At 47.0% G+C, this 15,652-nt stretch overlaps 5 protein-coding genes across 7 annotated transcripts; 2 read left to right on the forward strand and 3 right to left on the reverse strand.

Annotated features, from left to right (window-relative positions):
* Positions 1–1,086: 1,086 nt before the first annotated feature.
* Positions 1,087–10,139, forward strand: LOC131271884 (proteasome-associated protein ECM29 homolog). 2 transcript variants are annotated; one of them, XM_058273450.1, is made up of 10 exons: positions 1,087–1,114; positions 1,250–1,380; positions 1,456–1,569; positions 1,644–1,762; positions 1,831–2,478; positions 2,559–4,534; positions 4,616–4,799; positions 4,875–7,132; positions 9,594–9,710; positions 9,779–10,139. In XM_058273450.1, the coding sequence occupies exons 1-10, from the start codon at positions 1,087–1,089 to the stop codon at positions 9,982–9,984; spliced, it is 5,781 nt and encodes a 1,926-aa protein (XP_058129433.1). In that variant the 3' UTR covers positions 9,985–10,139. The 2 variants fall into 2 exon arrangements, with proteins under 2 accessions (XP_058129433.1, XP_058129434.1); XM_058273451.1 differs by lacking the exons at positions 9,594–9,710; positions 9,779–10,139 and adding an exon at positions 7,291–7,644 and having other exon boundaries at positions 4,875–7,222.
* LOC131259909 (probable cysteine--tRNA ligase, mitochondrial) lies at positions 7,648–9,351 on the reverse strand. The gene is made up of 2 exons (XM_058261519.1): positions 9,261–9,351; positions 7,648–9,202 (listed from the first exon to the last, which is right to left on the reverse strand). Exons 1-2 carry the CDS (start codon positions 9,349–9,351, stop codon positions 7,698–7,700), a joined length of 1,596 nt encoding a protein of 531 aa, XP_058117502.1. The 3' UTR covers positions 7,648–7,697.
* On the reverse strand, positions 10,134–11,764 carry LOC131271885 (probable cysteine--tRNA ligase, mitochondrial). The gene has a single exon (XM_058273452.1). It carries the CDS (start codon positions 11,755–11,757, stop codon positions 10,186–10,188), a length of 1,572 nt encoding a protein of 523 aa, XP_058129435.1. The 5' UTR covers positions 11,758–11,764; the 3' UTR covers positions 10,134–10,185.
* A 133-nt stretch (positions 11,765–11,897) lies between these two features.
* On the forward strand, positions 11,898–12,527 carry LOC131258863 (cytochrome c oxidase assembly factor 5). Of its 2 annotated transcripts, none has more exons than XM_058260251.1 (3): positions 11,898–12,108; positions 12,185–12,286; positions 12,362–12,527. In XM_058260251.1, the coding sequence occupies exons 1-3, from the start codon at positions 12,004–12,006 to the stop codon at positions 12,401–12,403; spliced, it is 249 nt and encodes an 82-aa protein (XP_058116234.1). In that variant the 5' UTR covers positions 11,898–12,003; the 3' UTR covers positions 12,404–12,527. The 2 variants fall into 2 exon arrangements, with proteins under 2 accessions (XP_058116234.1, XP_058116235.1); XM_058260252.1 differs by having other exon boundaries at positions 12,191–12,286.
* On the reverse strand, positions 12,526–15,078 carry LOC131258862 (restin homolog). Its single transcript, XM_058260250.1, has 2 exons — positions 14,919–15,078; positions 12,526–14,834 (listed from the first exon to the last, which is right to left on the reverse strand). The coding sequence occupies exons 1-2, from the start codon at positions 15,076–15,078 to the stop codon at positions 12,526–12,528; spliced, it is 2,469 nt and encodes an 822-aa protein (XP_058116233.1).
* Between the last annotated feature and the right edge of the window lie 574 nt (positions 15,079–15,652).

The raw sequence follows: 15,652 nt of genomic DNA on the forward strand, positions 1-15,652 counted from the left end.
CACACACGCGCGCGCATATACGCCTGTACATACCCTCCGGGAACATTTATTCACGCCTGATGCAAAAGAAAAACTCTTTCCCACACTCCGCACCTTCCGACCGATCAATTATTAAATGCACTTCGCGAGGGTATGGATGGAAAGCTGTACGTTTCTGCCTGCTTCGGTCCCATTCTATTCGGATTCTTCTCCGAAAAGAGTAGAAGCTGCGCTAGACGAACCGATTGGACCGAACTGAGTTACAAAAGCACACCTTTTTCTGTTGGAAAACAATAAATTTTCCACTAGTCGGACGATTTACTTTCTCCGACCAAATTTTCACAACTTCCACAGTCGTCTGACATTTGTGATAGACAGTTTAGCGCAGAAGCAGTGTTGCTTTGCTGTGGATATCCACGAGTTGAAGTTTTCAGCATTCTGAAGAATGGTGTGGGAACATATCGTTTTGCAGCGATACGATCATAGAAAGGCTTTTGGACGCAAGCGTCTTCATGGTTGAAGAAAATATGAAGAGTATTTTACAAAACCTACCTCAAATCATCCTCCTTTTGCGTTACCAACTACATAACAACACATGCCAGTGCGTTCAATAAGAATGATAATCTCGAATCAAGTATTCAGGCTGCATATAAAAACGTAAACTATAAAAAAATAACAGAAAAGAGCGTTTGTTTACGTTTACATTACGATCACCTGTTGCTGGTTTTTATCGATTAGTTGTCAAAAAAGCCGGTTATTCAATGAAAAACATGTAACTAGAATATCATTGTAAAGAAAGTGTGTAAAAGCTCTTGAGAAAATCAGACGAGAATCTACTGAAATGTTCTGAGCCAGTAGAAAGTTGAGTGAAGAAAAATATGCGATGGAAACGGTAGGCTTAGTTCAAATCGATTTGAAATAGCCGGGTGTGCACTATGCATTATAAACAGGGCTCGTTATTTAGCATCTGCTTTGACAGACCATCTTTGTGATTGCATCGGTTCTGTGTAGTCGAAAAGAATCCGTTTCGTTCTGTTTACATTCTGCTTAAAGTTCATAATTATTGTGATATTTTAGTGGAATTGTTTATACAATACTGCTGCAAGAATGGCTGGTAATCCGACGGAGGAATTGGGTATGTAGAACTGACGCAACGGTCCCGGATTAGCAGGGATTTATAGTTCGTTTTATGCTAAAGAGCGAATTTGATGACTGTGCATTTTCGCATCTACAACGAATGCATCAATTTTGTGATTTTGAATATTTACAGAGCTGCTGGAACGTGTGCTCCTTCGACTGGGATATGCAGATACGGACGAGCAGCTGCAAACCACCGTGAACAAGTTTCTCACTCCGGTTTTGATTAAGATAACTTCGCCGAACGAAAATGTCCGCAAGAAGGTAAGGTTAAAAAATCTCCTTTAAGTGCCATCTCTCGAGTCCAAAGAATGTTAAATTTTTTTCTTCCGTGCTTAGGTCATGGAGATTTTAACGCATATCAATAAGCGGCTTAAATCGAGGAATCAAATCCAGATACCTCTGACACCACTCCTGGCGCAGTATCAACAGGCTGATTCATTATTTCTCATTGTAAGTTGCTCTCAAATCAAAAAGATCTCAAATCTAAGAAAAGAACTGAAACAAATGATCATGTCTTTTTTTAGAACTTTGCAATCATCTACATAACGATGGGCTTCCCGCGATTAACGATCGCGGAACAAACGGAATTCGCACCGGTACTATTGAACTGCTTAGAGGGGAAACCGGAATCACATCAGGACAGGTAAGTGAGGAGCTAGGCCGAGTGTGTAGCATGGTTTAATACACTTTGCTTTCTTCGTATGATTGCAGAATACTGATGTTGGTATTGCCCCTGCTTGGCGAGATCAAGATACCGGAAGATCCGGAAAGCCGTGCGGAACTGCTAGGGTTGTCTAACAAACCGCACACTAAGCAGCAGCTTCTTTCGATACTGATGGATGTGCTGCTGCTGCCGTACGGAACGCTTCCGGACAGTGACGTTCCACCCGGCATGAGCGTGTATTCGTTCAAGCGTGTTACTGCGAAACCTCCGAAGGCTGAGGAATTGGAGCAGCTAAAGAAGGGTATCGTGCGGTTTCTTTGCGGTGGTATTTTTCCCGAGCCAGACATTTTGGCACATCTCGTGGTGGCGTCGGCTGACACAAGGTTTTCCGTTGCCACGCCGGCCATTGGTGAGCTAAACAAGATCTGCAGCTCGCTAGAATGGACCGATCCGAAGCTGTCGACACCGTTGTACACGCTCTTTACGGGCAACGGATCGAAACTGCCCGATCGTAAGACGAGTGGCGTCAGCGCTAGGGTACGGCAAAAGTTGCTCCAGCATTTGCTGAAATGCCGTGGCAAGGGGATTATCGTTGCAAACGGCATACAGGTGATCTTCGAGTCGCTGTTTGGAGTAAACACCAATCAAAAGTGCAAGGTATTGGCATTACAGTTTGCTTATAAGCTGATTAACAAGTACGTACATACATAATACAAGGTAAACATGTAATGCTTTAAGGTTCAGTCTTACTAATGTCTCATTGTCGTTTTTTCAGTGGAGAAACGGACTTGTTGAATAAAATAGCAAAGGTTTTGCTAACGGGACTGGCCAAACTTATCGGCACGACATCAGAGGAACCGAACGAGGTACAGAATGCAGCATACAGTGCCATTGCGCAACTTGCCACCGTTTGTCCTACTGCTGTCAACGAGGACCTCCATCTCGTTGGACAGTATTTCAATCATTTGAAACAGGCTCCGGTCGAGCTGCATTCATCCATCCGTGAGGCGTTGGTTGCATTGGCTCAAGCGTTTGATTGGCGAAAGCAAATGCCTCCGGGGTCACAGGTAGATACGGAAACCACTGACCAACAAGTTGCCAGCGGTTCTAAAAAGGGTGCCCCGAAACCAGTATTCGTCCCGAATGCCAACCAACATCTGTTGCTGGCGTTGCTCGCGGAGAACGCGGAATCGAAGCTTAGCATCGTGCAGAATGTGGCTTCGGTGTTTCTGATCACATGTTTCCCAGACTTCTACGTTCCCTCGCGCTATCTTTTGCTCATCATCTGCGGCGAGAGCCCACAGTTGCGTGAAATGATGACAACGTACCTGTACGGTGTATCAAAGAAAGATCACGTAAATTACGGTGCCATTTTCTCGGTGGAGGATTGTGCAAAGCAACAGTCGACGAGCTTGTTGTTAGCGGAAGAGGAGGGAAAGAAAAATCCCTTAGCACCAACGAATGAACCGAAGCGCATTGTCTTACCATCGTTTTGCGATATGGTGGAGTATGTGTCAACAAAGTCGGAGCGGAAGGTGGCCACCATCGTCGATAGAATGGGTTACGGTAAGGTAAAGCTTCCCTACGGATTCGACACGTATCTCGAGATACTGGATTATCTGCGTATTTGTATGCTTTTCAATGCGGGCGTTAATAAACACCCCTCGGTCGATGATGAGGATACGTTCAAGCTCACCGCTTTCCTACGGAAGCTAGTGGCCGACGGGCATCGGGACACGATTGTGAAGTACCACGATCTCGTGCGCCGTTTGGTTATCGCCCGGAAGGGTATCACCGAACTGACATGCTTGTACGACCTGGTAAATGCGATCCCGGATGAACTGGTGGAGGAGAACCGTGATCTGCTGCTAACGCTGGAAGCCTCGCTGAAGGAAATTTCCGAACCGACACGAATCCTCATTGCGAAAGTGTACGGGATTCTGCTGGCCTACGTAAGCAACGATGAAGAGTTTGACCGACAGGTGAAGGAACTGCAAACTTTGGGTACGAAATCGCTTGAAACCCGTCATGGTTCCATACTGGCGGCATCGAACGCCGTCTACAGAAAATTGTTGCTGAAAAAGAATGCTCGTGAGTTGCCGGGTGAAGGCTGGAACACTCTAAAGGATTTGATCGAACTACTGGCTTCGTTGTTGAACGAACAGCAGTCATTGCTTCAATCAGCGGGTATAAGAAGTCTCTGCTTAGTCGGATCGTGCTCGGTTCTACCGCTTCCGGAGGAGGACCCTAAGATGGAAACGGATGGCGACGAAAAGGTCAAACCGGTCAAAATGACAAAAGCTCTGCTGATGGAAACGCTGATGACGCTGCTGCAGAGTGCGCACACGAAGGCAAAGATTCGCGAGGATGCTGCTCACTGCCTCGGTTATCTGGCCGTCGGCGATCGGGAGTACTATGCCCGGAAGGTGCTGTCTCGCTTTCTGGGATTACTCAAGATGACCAAAGATCCCGCGTTGCATATTGCCATGGGTCAGGCGCTTGCGTACACGTTGCAGGGTCTTCCCAAGTGCGAAACGGCAGACGGAACAGTAGGCAATGTGGACGACGATACGTTGTCATGGTTCCTGATCGAGTTAGTGAAGCAGGTGAATGAAACACATGCCTATCTAAAGCAGGCGTGTGCCATCTGGTTGCTGGCGATAGTGAAAAACTGCACCCAACGTCGTCCAGTTCAGGAGCATCGGCAAATATTGCAACTTGCACTTACCGACCTGCTGTGGGAGGACAATGGTAAGATCTCATGGAGATATTCCTTTTCCTTGCGCATCAATTACATTTGCTTCGTGGTTGTTCTCTTTCTCGACTTCGTAGAACTCATTCAGGACGTAGCGTCACGAGCGATGGGTATTATTTTCTCACTCTCCGACAATGAAAGCCAGGAGGAAATGTCGAATCTACTGATCGATCAGCTAATTGGTGGTCGACGACAGGTGCAGAAAGTTGCCGCCGATACGAAGTTGTTCGAGGAAGGCGTTCTCGGCAAGGCACCGACCGGGTAAGGCCTGGCTTCCCAGGAAAGTGGAAAATTGTCGTCACCGCTCGTCGTTTTCATTCGTTTTGTTTCTTGTAGAGGCAACCTTTCAACCTACAAAGAATTGTGCAGCCTAGCTTCGGATCTCAACCAACCGGAAATGATCTATCAGTTCATGCAGCTCGCCAACCACAACGCGACGTGGAACAGCAAACTCGGAGCGGCTTTTGGACTGCAGTCGATTTCGAAGTCGGCCAAGCAGAAGATGGAACCCCACCTGGGTAAGATTGTGCCGCGCCTGTTCCGCTACAAGTACGATCCGACGCCGAAGATACAGAACCAGATGATTACCATCTGGGATACGGTCGTGTCGGACTCGAAGGCCACCATAGAGCAGTACTATTGGGAGATACTGGATGATGTTTCGCAAAACCTAACCTGCAACGAGTGGCGTACGCGAATCGCTTGTTGTCTTGCCGTACGGGACTTGATCAAGCGCAGCAATGGGTTGAAACTACGTTCGGATACGGTCCTAAAGCGTAAAGCCTCGGGTAATGAGGCGCAGGAAGAAGATACAAGCAAAGCGATGGATACGGATTTGAACCCCGTTCCGGAACCGGAGCTGCAGTACTTGTGGAGTCAGCTGTTTCGCGTGATGGACGACATTCACGAGGGAACTCGTCTTGCCGCCGAAGGAACCGCGAATGTGCTGAGTAAGGTATGCGTTGTGGCCGCATCCAGTGATCACAGCAAGTCCGGTTTAAACGTGGCAAGCTCCATCATTCCACTGTTTTTGGAGAAAGGTGTCACGAACACCGTCTTGGAAATACGACGCCTCAGCATTCGCACTCTGTCGGAGTTGATTGATTCGGCCGGGGCGCTTATACTGCCCCATCTGACCAGTTTGGTACCGTGTTTGCTGCAGGCAACGGGCGAGCTGGACTCAACGAAGCTCGCCACCCTTTCGACGATGCTTTCGGGACAATCGAGCAGTGGAACGCAGGAAGCAATCGATTCACTGCGTGCGGAAGCAGCCAAGCAACATTACACGATGGAAACACTTACCAAGTGCATTCGCCACATTGATTACGTGACCATGGAGCGCATGACACCTGCCGTGCTGGATTTACTGAAGACGAGTGTCAGTCTCGGTACCAAAGTGGCTTGCGCACACTTTATCTGTCTCGTTTGCGTTCATCTCGGTGCGGAAATGCAGCCACTGACGAGCAAATACCTGGGCGCTTGCTTCTCCAGCCTGTCCGATCGTAATGCCACCGTGCGAAAATACTACGCCTCAGCCATCGGCCACTTGATCGGTACGGCCAAGGAGCAATCGATTGAGCGACTGTTCAAGAAGCTCGAAGAGTTGTACTTCGAACAGCAGGTTTCCCGATCGAAAGCGGTTCCGCTGACAATACAGGCCATCAACAAGTGGCACCAGGAGGTGCTGAAGGACTACAGCGGGCACGTGCTGCCGCTGGTGTTTTTCGCCATGCACGAGGAGGTAACGGAGGAGAGCAAATCGACCGTTGAGCTGTGGCAGGAGCTGTGGCACGAAATCAATACCGGTGATGCTGGGTTGCGGATGAATTTGGATGCGATCGTGACGATCCTGGAAACGAATCTGAACAATCCTTCTTGGTTGCTAAAGGCACAGGCAGGGGCTGCTACCAATACGCTTGCGTCAAAAATGAGCGCCTCATTGGACGAACCGGTGCGCCTTCGGTTGATCGATCTGATTCTCAACAATGTCACAGGCCGGACCTTTCTGGGTAAAGAAAAGTTGCTGCAGGCGTTGGCAGGTCTGTGCAAGAAATTGAACCAAGAGGCGAGCAACCATGGCCAGCGAATAGTGGACGCGGTAATGAAGGAATGTCGCAAGGAGGAAGCCGTTTATCGAACCCACGCCCTGCGCTCCCTTGGTAACATTCTCGACGAGCTGAAGGTAGATCGTTTCGAGGAGGTTTACAATATGGTTTGGCATTTGCTGGACAAACAGCAGGACTCTAGCGATAAGGCCGGTAGCTCGAACGACAATGCGTCGGGCGAATACGTGACCACGGAAGAGCGCAGCAAGCAGATGCTCATTCTTGTGCAGCTCAAAGAAACGGTCTGTGAAACTCTGGGTAAAGCATGGCCAGAGAATTCGATCGAAACCCAGCGTCGCTATCAGAAAATGTTTGTTGAAAAGTGTGTCCAGTGTTTGAAATCCAACACGCGCCAGGTGCAGTTGAGTTTGCTGCAGGCTCTCGGCCGGTTCCTGGAACGTTTGGCGTTGCTTCGCAAGGAGGAAGACATGACCGTGAACACGATGGAAGTAGATGAAGCAGCCGATGCCAGTGGACAAGGGGGAAATCGTGAAAAGAAAGCTAAAGTCGACCATGACCAAAATGGCGTTTTGGAATCAATTTGTCGTATCGTGCTAGCGGCGATTGTTGAACTATCGGGTAAGACAGACATAGCGACAGCGCGAAGGATCGCCTTTTAATGATGGTTTAATTTGTTTCTTTTAAAGCAATTCCACACACTGGTCTCAAAAAGGAAGCCCTGAACATAATGCTCATATTGGCGAAGAAATTGAAGGCTAAAGAAAGGGGAACGGTTGATACGGAGATGGCTTTAGTGCAGCAAACGTTTGCTCAAATACTGACCCAGCTGCAGAAGGACACAGCGCCTGAAGTAAAGTGCCGCCTAAAGGACCTCGAGGACAAGCTGAAGTAAACGTATATGAACTTTGAGGGCGAGAGATAGGTTGGATCATTGGACTTTGTGGATACTTAAAGATTGCATCATTTAGTTTTCAAACGGTGTGATGGAAATGTCGCTGTAAAGACATTCAAACATAATTAACACATTAAACAGGTATGTGCGAGCATACACTATTCTTCAATTTATTTTCTTTGAAGCTATCAGGACTTATAGTCACACTTTACGGAGAAAAGTCCATGAAGATGTTTTCCCATGATCTTTCACTTCAATCGACGAATGCTTCAGTGAGTCCCGTAATTGATCGCAGATGTGGAAAAGTTGCTGATCTTTGGTATCGATGGCTCGTTGACGGATTTCACTGCGTGTTTTCACTACAGCGTCAACTACACGTTCAAGAGAATTATTGTCGGTGTCTCCTATCGATTTGTTTTGCTGGCTATTCCCAATCGAACACAACCCGTATGAGAGTAGCTGTTCCCGGATGTATTCAGTTACTGCTAGAACCGCACCGACGTTGGAAGCTCCGATCAGTGGGGACACCTCAAACGTGTTGCTTTGATGTGCGGGGCCATTGATAGATTTTTGTACGGCTGAGACCAGGTCACCGAGGGCAAGTATAGAACTTGCAGTGTTGAAATCATTTTCTAAAAGACCGTCAATGGTAGCTCGAGTTTCGACCAATTTTGCCAGCAAGCTTTCCGAACTAGCATCGAACGACGCAGGTTTCAGCCCATCGATGTAGGCTTTGCTATCGACGAAGAAACTAGAAAATTTTCGTAGAACGTTTGTTGCAGTCGTCATGGATTCCGGACCAAATTCTATCGCACTTCTGTAGTGAGAAAGTAGACAAAGCATTCGAAATTCATCCGGTTCATACTTTTCTAGCAGCTCCGCTACACTGATAGTGTTTTTCAAGGATTTGGACATTTTATGCGTTTGTCCTTCTAGATGCAGTTGACCCGTATGTATCCAATGAGTCACCCAATCTGGAACGTCGTGATAGCAACAGCTTTGTGTTTCCTCGTTTTCGTGATGCGGAAAGCGCAGGTCTAGTCCACCGGCATGGAAATCCAACCGGCTGCCGAACACGTGACTTGCCATCGTCGAACACTCTATATGCCAACCAGGTCGTCCGTTGCCAAAATTTGTCGCCCAGAATGGTTCCCCGGGCTTTGAAGCTTTCCATAGAGCAAAATCGGACGGATGGCGTTTCCCTCCTTGGGAGTTGGCAGCAGCACTCGCTTGTTCCATGATAACTTTCTGCAATTTCCCATAGCGTTCGTATTTACTAGTTTCGAAGTAGATTGATCCGTCGGAAGTATGGTAAGCGAATCCTTTATCGATAAGAGTCTTCACAAAGCGAGCAATAGCTGGAATGTGCTCGGTAACGCGTAGTTTGATGTCCGGCGACCTTACGTTTAGCCTGTTGAGATCGCTCCAAAACTCATCCTCATACCGACGTGCTAGCTGTTGCCACGGGATACCCCGCTCGTTGGCTCGAGTTATGATTTTATCATCGATGTCTGTAATGTTCATGGCTGTGAGAAGCGGCAGGCGAAAGTTGTGTCGCATAATTCGCTGAAGAATATCCAACCGCACGTAGCAGCTTGCGTGGCCAATGTGAGCGGAATCGTACACGGTTGGGCCGCAGGTGTAGAACGATAGGAAGGGTTTGAGATTATCCGCCACACATTCATGGTGGTAACATTCTCGACGAGCTGAAGGTAGATCGTTTCGAGGAGGTTTACAATATGGTTTGGCATTTGCTGGACAAACAGCAGGACTCTAGCGATAAGGCCGGTAGCTCGAACGACAATGCGTCGGGCGAATACGTGACCACGGAAGAGCGCAGCAAGCAGATGCTCATTCTTGTGCAGCTCAAAGAAACGGTCTGTGAAACTCTGGGTAAAGCATGGCCAGAGAATTCGATCGAAACCCAGCGTCGCTATCAGAAAATGTTTGTTGAAAAGTGTGTCCAGTGTTTGAAATCCAACACGCGCCAGGTGCAGTTGAGTTTGCTGCAGGCTCTCGGCCGGTTCCTGGAACGTTTGGCGTTGCTTCGCAAGGAGGAAGACATGACCGTGAACACGATGGAAGTAGATGAAGCAGCCGATGCCAGTGGACAAGGGGGAAATCGTGAAAAGAAAGCTAAAGTCGACCATGACCAAAATGGCGTTTTGGAATCAATTTGTCGTATCGTGCTAGCGGCGATTGTTGAACTATCGGGTAAGACAGACATAGCGACAGCGCGAAGGATCGCCTTTTAATGATGGTTTAATTTGTTTCTTTTAAAGCAATTCCACACACTGGTCTCAAAAAGGAAGCCCTGAACATAATGCTCATATTGGCGAAGAAATTGAAGGCTAAAGAAAGGGGAACGGTTGATACGGAGATGGCTTTAGTGCAGCAAACGTTTGCTCAAATACTGACCCAGCTGCAGAAGGACACAGCGCCTGAAGTAAAGTGCCGCCTAAAGGACCTGGAGGACAAGCTGAAGTAAACGTATATGAACTTTGAGGGCGAGAGATAGGTTGGATCATTGGACTTTGTGGATACTTAAAGATTGCATCATTTAGTTTTCAAACGGTGTGATGGAAATGTCGCTGTAAAGACATTCAAACATAATTAACACATTAAACAGGTATGTGCGAGCATACACTATTCTTCAATTTATTTTCTTTGAAGCTATCAGGACTTATAGTCACACTTTACGGAGAAAAGTCCATGAAGATGTTTTCCCATGATCTTTCACTTCAATCGACGAATGCTTCAGTGAGTCCCGTAATTGATCGCAGATGTGGAAAAGTTGCTGATCTTTGGTATCGATGGCTCGTTGACGGATTTCACTGCGTGTTTTCACTACAGCGTCAACTACACGTTCAAGAGAAATATTGACGGTGTCTCCTATCGATTTGTTTTGCTGGCTATTCCCAATCGAACACAACCCGTATGAGAGTAGCTGTTCCCGGATGTATTCAGTTACTGCTAGAACCGCACCGACGTTGGAAGCTCCGATCAGTGGGGACACCTCAAACGTGTTGCTTTGATGTGCGGGGCCATTGATAGATTTTTGTACGGCTGAGACCAGGTCACCGAGGGCAAGTATAGAACTTGCAGTGTTGAAATCATTTTCTAAAAGACCGTCAATGGTAGCTCGAGTTTCGACCAATTTTGCCAGCAAGCTTTCCGAACTAGCATCGAACGACGCAGGTTTCAGCCCATCGATGTAGGCTTTGCTATCGCCGAAGAAACTAGAAAATTTTCGTAGAACGTTTGTTGCAGTCGTCATGGATTCCGGACCAAATTCTATCGCACTTCTGTAGTGAGAAAGTAGACAAAGCATTCGAAATTCATCCGGTTCATACTTTTCTAGCAGCTCCGCTACACTGATAGTGTTTTTCAAGGATTTGGACATTTTATGCGTTTGTCCTTCTAGATGCAGTTGACCCGTATGTATCCAATGAGTCACCCAATCTGGAACGTCGTGATAGCAACAGCTTTGTGTTTCCTCGTTTTCGTGATGCGGAAAGCGCAGGTCTAGTCCACCGGCATGGAAATCCAACCGGCTGCCGAACACGTGACTTGCCATCGTCGAACACTCTATATGCCAACCAGGTCGTCCGTTGCCAAAATTTGTCGCCCAGAATGGTTCCCCGGGCTTTGAAGCTTTCCATAGAGCAAAATCGGACGGATGGCGTTTCCCTCCTTGGGAGTTGGCAGCAGCACTCGCTTGTTCCATGATAACTTTCTGCAATTTCCCATAGCGTTCGTATTTACTAGTTTCGAAGTAGATTGATCCGTCGGAAGTATGGTAAGCGAATCCTTTATCGATAAGAGTCTTCACAAAGCGAGCAATAGCTGGAATGTGCTCGGTAACGCGTAGTTTGATGTCCGGCGACCTTACGTTTAGCCTGTTGAGATCGCTCCAAAACTCATCCTCATACCGACGTGCTAGCTGTTGCCACGGGATACCCCGCTCGTTGGCTCGAGTTATGATTTTATCATCGATGTCTGTAATGTTCATGGCTGTGAGAAGCGGCAGGCGAAAGTTGTGTCGCATAATTCGCTGAAGAATATCCAACCGCACGTAGCAGCTTGCGTGGCCAATGTGAGCGGAATCGTACACGGTTGGGCCGCAGGTGTAGAACGATAGGAAGGGTTTGAGATTATCCGCCACACGCAGTGGTATTTTTTCCTTCTCACGCCCATCGTACAGCCGCAAACCGAGTTTCCGAGTACAGTATTTCCGAATCGTATAAGAACGCTGAAACATGGTGGAATCGAGGAAATCACAGTGCACAGACAGTTTACAAAATAAATAAACAGCTGATTTGTCAATGCTGCCGGGCAAACAAAATGATTTCATAAACATCTCCGCGCAACACTGCCCGGCTTGGCTGTCAAACGAGTGATTGTGAAATTGTGAACCAAAACAATTCTTCCGGATTTTTGTGCGTTGCGGTGTACTTTCTACAGTTTTTACTTCATCAGTGCTTTACATTCAGACACCTTTTTCAAAATGATGCGCTACGAAGGAAACGAAGAGCTTGCGGACAAATCCGCATGTGCCGGCGTCCGGGCGGACCTGAAAATGTGTTTACTACAAAGTGATTGCTGCAAAAAGGTAAGTGGAATAGTCACCATCAAAATGAACTTCACATCCCGTCACACATTTATAATATTGTCCTCTCGTCTTATAGGAAAAGAAAACTCCCCGAGAGTGTCTCAATCGCACCGATGGATCCGTTCCTAACGAATGCTTTGTTTTGCGGAATACGTTCTTCGAGTGCAAAAGATCCATGGTATGTTTTAACAGCAAACGATATTCACGATTGAGTTTTGATGAAAAAATGTTTTATTCTTATTCTACTCAACAGCTCGATAATCGGCAGAGGTTTCGTGGCAGGAAAGGTTACTAAAAGTTATAAACGAATTCTAGGAGGTGATTACATTTTGTTTTGGATCAGTTAGAACAACCCATAATAATGTTAGTGTGAAACCTTGTGCTTAAAATATAGCTTAATCCCAATCCAAGCTCACGTTATGTCCAACTATTTTCGGAAATGTTTGAACGAGCGCCGGTAGAAATGCGGTCCATCTCTCCATCTAGACTTTGGCTTTTCTCGAAGGAAAGTTTGCTTGTCACGCTGCTAAAGGATAGATCACTCAAGCTGGCAGTTATACCCGTTGGTTGTGGTTGGAGTACTTTCAGCAGCTTCCCATCGGTTCGTTCGTTGATGTTATTTTGTGACGCGTAATCCAATATATCTTGAGAAGTGCCCGGTACCGGCAAAACCCCACCTAATTGGTAATTGTTAGCCGTAGGTACAACGATTTCACCGTCAGATAAACCTAGCTCTGCACTGGAACAATCGTCCAAGCTGCGGTTGGATGATGGTTCTACAGTTGGGAGTGGTTTGGCGGGAGTTTTTAAACCCATATCGGCCGGTTGTTCAATTTCATACGACAGTCCCATGACCGGATGCTTTCCCGATAAACTGTTCGATTTCGATCGGGTCATTTGGTCAAGTTTTTGTAGGTTTTCCTCAATACTCCGTCGCAAATCTCTTGTATCTTTTGCTAGCGTCTCGGAAAGTTGTTCTGTTTGATCTTTCGTCCTTGCGGGGGGAACTGGCCGGCTTTGTTCCAATATAGGCAAATCTTCGGGTGAAGTTTGTTGTGCAATATCGGTGCTAGTAGCGATAGCAACATCAATTGTCGCCCTTTCCATAGGACGAGCACGTCTAAGATATTTCAGTGGATTAAAGGATCGAAAAGGATTCTCAAACTGGGACGCATCGTCTGGTAGCTTAATCGGTATCGTCACGTCCGGAACAATCGTCGTTGAGATCGGTCTGAAATGCTCAACGTTTGCTTCATCGGGAACGCTATCCAAAAGTTCCTTCTGATTAAGCTCTAGCTTTTCGTCGTTGTATCGTGTCCATATTTGAACCTTTTCATTGATGAGTTTTCGCTTGTCCTCTCGTTGCTTTTGCAGGTATCGTTGGAACGAGTGGTTTATCTTATCACTCTCCCTTTCGAGTTGTTCGATCGTTTGCTTTGCATTTTGAATGATTGCATTCGTTTCGTCCTCAAACGTTGCCATCAACTCACGTTCCACGCTGTGCAGCACGTTTAGCTTACCTTCCTTCGTTTTGGCTGCCTTCAATGACTCAAAATAACTGCTTTGGCGTTGCTCCTGTTTTTGCAGATCGTGTCGTAATGTGGCCAGCTTATTATCCACTTTGCGCTCCTGCCTGTACAGCTGGTCAAGTTTTTCATCAATTTTTCGCATAAAATGTTGACTCTCAATTTCTTTTTTGTGCCGCTCCGGGGATAAGGAACGTTGCCTTCGCGAATCCGGTAGTACAGCCGTGTCCGTTAACTTGACGCTGCTAGCAGCTTTTTCCATCTTTTCCTGATACTCTTTTTCAAGTTGCTGCACCCGTTTGGCGTACCTTGCCTCTAGTTGTGACTTTTCCTTATCGAGTAGCTGGGAAACTTGTTTTTGCAACTTTGCTACATACTTTTTGCCATGTTCGGTCGCTTTCAGCTCGTGCAGAAACTCCGTGTAAGTTTTCTTTTCTCGCCGGGGGCGTTTTGTTTCACCGACTTCTCCTTCGTGTTCGTTGTTCGTAGCTGCCTTTGCCGGCTGTCCATCCTCATTCCGCTGTTGTTGAATTGCTTCGATGAGCTGCTCGAACATCTTCGTACACGATTCGAGCCGTTCGACAAGCCGGGAAACATTTTCCGAACACATCCGCAATGATGGCGTTTCGTCCCGTCCTTCCTTACACTGGTTTCCGTTGGCATCCATCGGTACACTCTGTTCCTGATGCTTTCGCTGGGTTTCGTCCAGATGTGTGATCGCTTTGCCGACCGTCTTTAAACGGTGCAAAAGTTTCTCCACATTGCGGTGCAGCTTCTTTACCTCCAGCTGTTTCACCAAGTTTCGAGCGTTCGTGGTTCGCCGGTCCGCTCGTTCTAGCTGGCGCAGTTTCGTCTCCTGCACCTTGACCGAGGTTAGGATCGATTTGAACACGATGTACAGCAGCGACCGGCTGCCTTGGTCAGTGCCGAACTTTTCGTACTTTTCCACCAGCCCGGTGTGGTGTTCAATGCCGAGGGCTTCGAAAATTTCGCCCAATTCGGTGTGATTGAGCCGAAACTTTGGGGACCGCGTAAAGTCCGGCAGTGTGTTCTTGAACGGAACCTCGTTGGTGAAAATCGATAGTGAAAAGTGGCAATTTTGTGTGTAAAGAAACTCGGCCACTAGTGTATTCAGGACGAGCACGAGCGGCGAAAGGACGATGCCCTGCTGGGTTTGTAGTTTGAGTGCAATTTTCTTGCCTGCAACAATGTGCAACAAAAGGAAGGGGTAAGTTAAGCGGAGCTAACCGAGAAGCCGAAACACTCCGTTCTTCGCTTGCTTACCCAGTGCTGTGCGGCTCATTTTTTCGATTAAATTGCGCTTCATTTGTAGCTGAATATTAGTCTCGATACCTTCCTCTTCGATCCATTTCTTAAGCTGTGTCTTCAGCTCCGCATTATCGATATCCTCGATATCACCCAGGGTACGTGAAGAATCGGGCATTTTGTTAATTCAATCGACACATTTCACAATCCACTGTCTGCATCCGAAGACTCGTTTTGTTTGTCCTTTGACGAACGTTGCACCGGGTTTGTTTGGTTTGTTTACATCCTTCCAACGGAACCGTTGCTATGGCGACGCGCATCGAAGGGCAACCGCACCGGTGCATTTGTTGTCGTCTTGTTGATGCTGTGGATATGCATCCGAGGGTCGACTTCGTAATAATGACGGTTAGGTTTCGAACACTATGAACCCCTTATGATTCGTAATCGTATTTAGTTTTTCAGGAATTGTGATATCGATCAATAGAAAGGATTTCCGAACAATCAAATAATAAACGACTTTGATTAGTTTATTAATTTTTATGCTGCTTTATTCCATTCGGTCAACTGTTCCAGTGTTCATTGGAGCTCATTTACCACTCGTTAGCTGGACTTTCGTGTTTTCCTCAACATTTTTGTCTCTTTTCTGATGTCTTGCAAATGGATTGACATATTGAATGGTGTTTGAAACAAATGCCGTAAACAAAATAGCTGAATAATATTGCGCCGCGCGGTGCTTTTGGGCCATAGGTTTG

This window comes from Anopheles coustani, chromosome 3, assembly GCF_943734705.1.
Source record: "Anopheles coustani chromosome 3, idAnoCousDA_361_x.2, whole genome shotgun sequence".
Classification (NCBI taxonomy): domain Eukaryota; kingdom Metazoa; phylum Arthropoda; class Insecta; order Diptera; family Culicidae; genus Anopheles; species Anopheles coustani.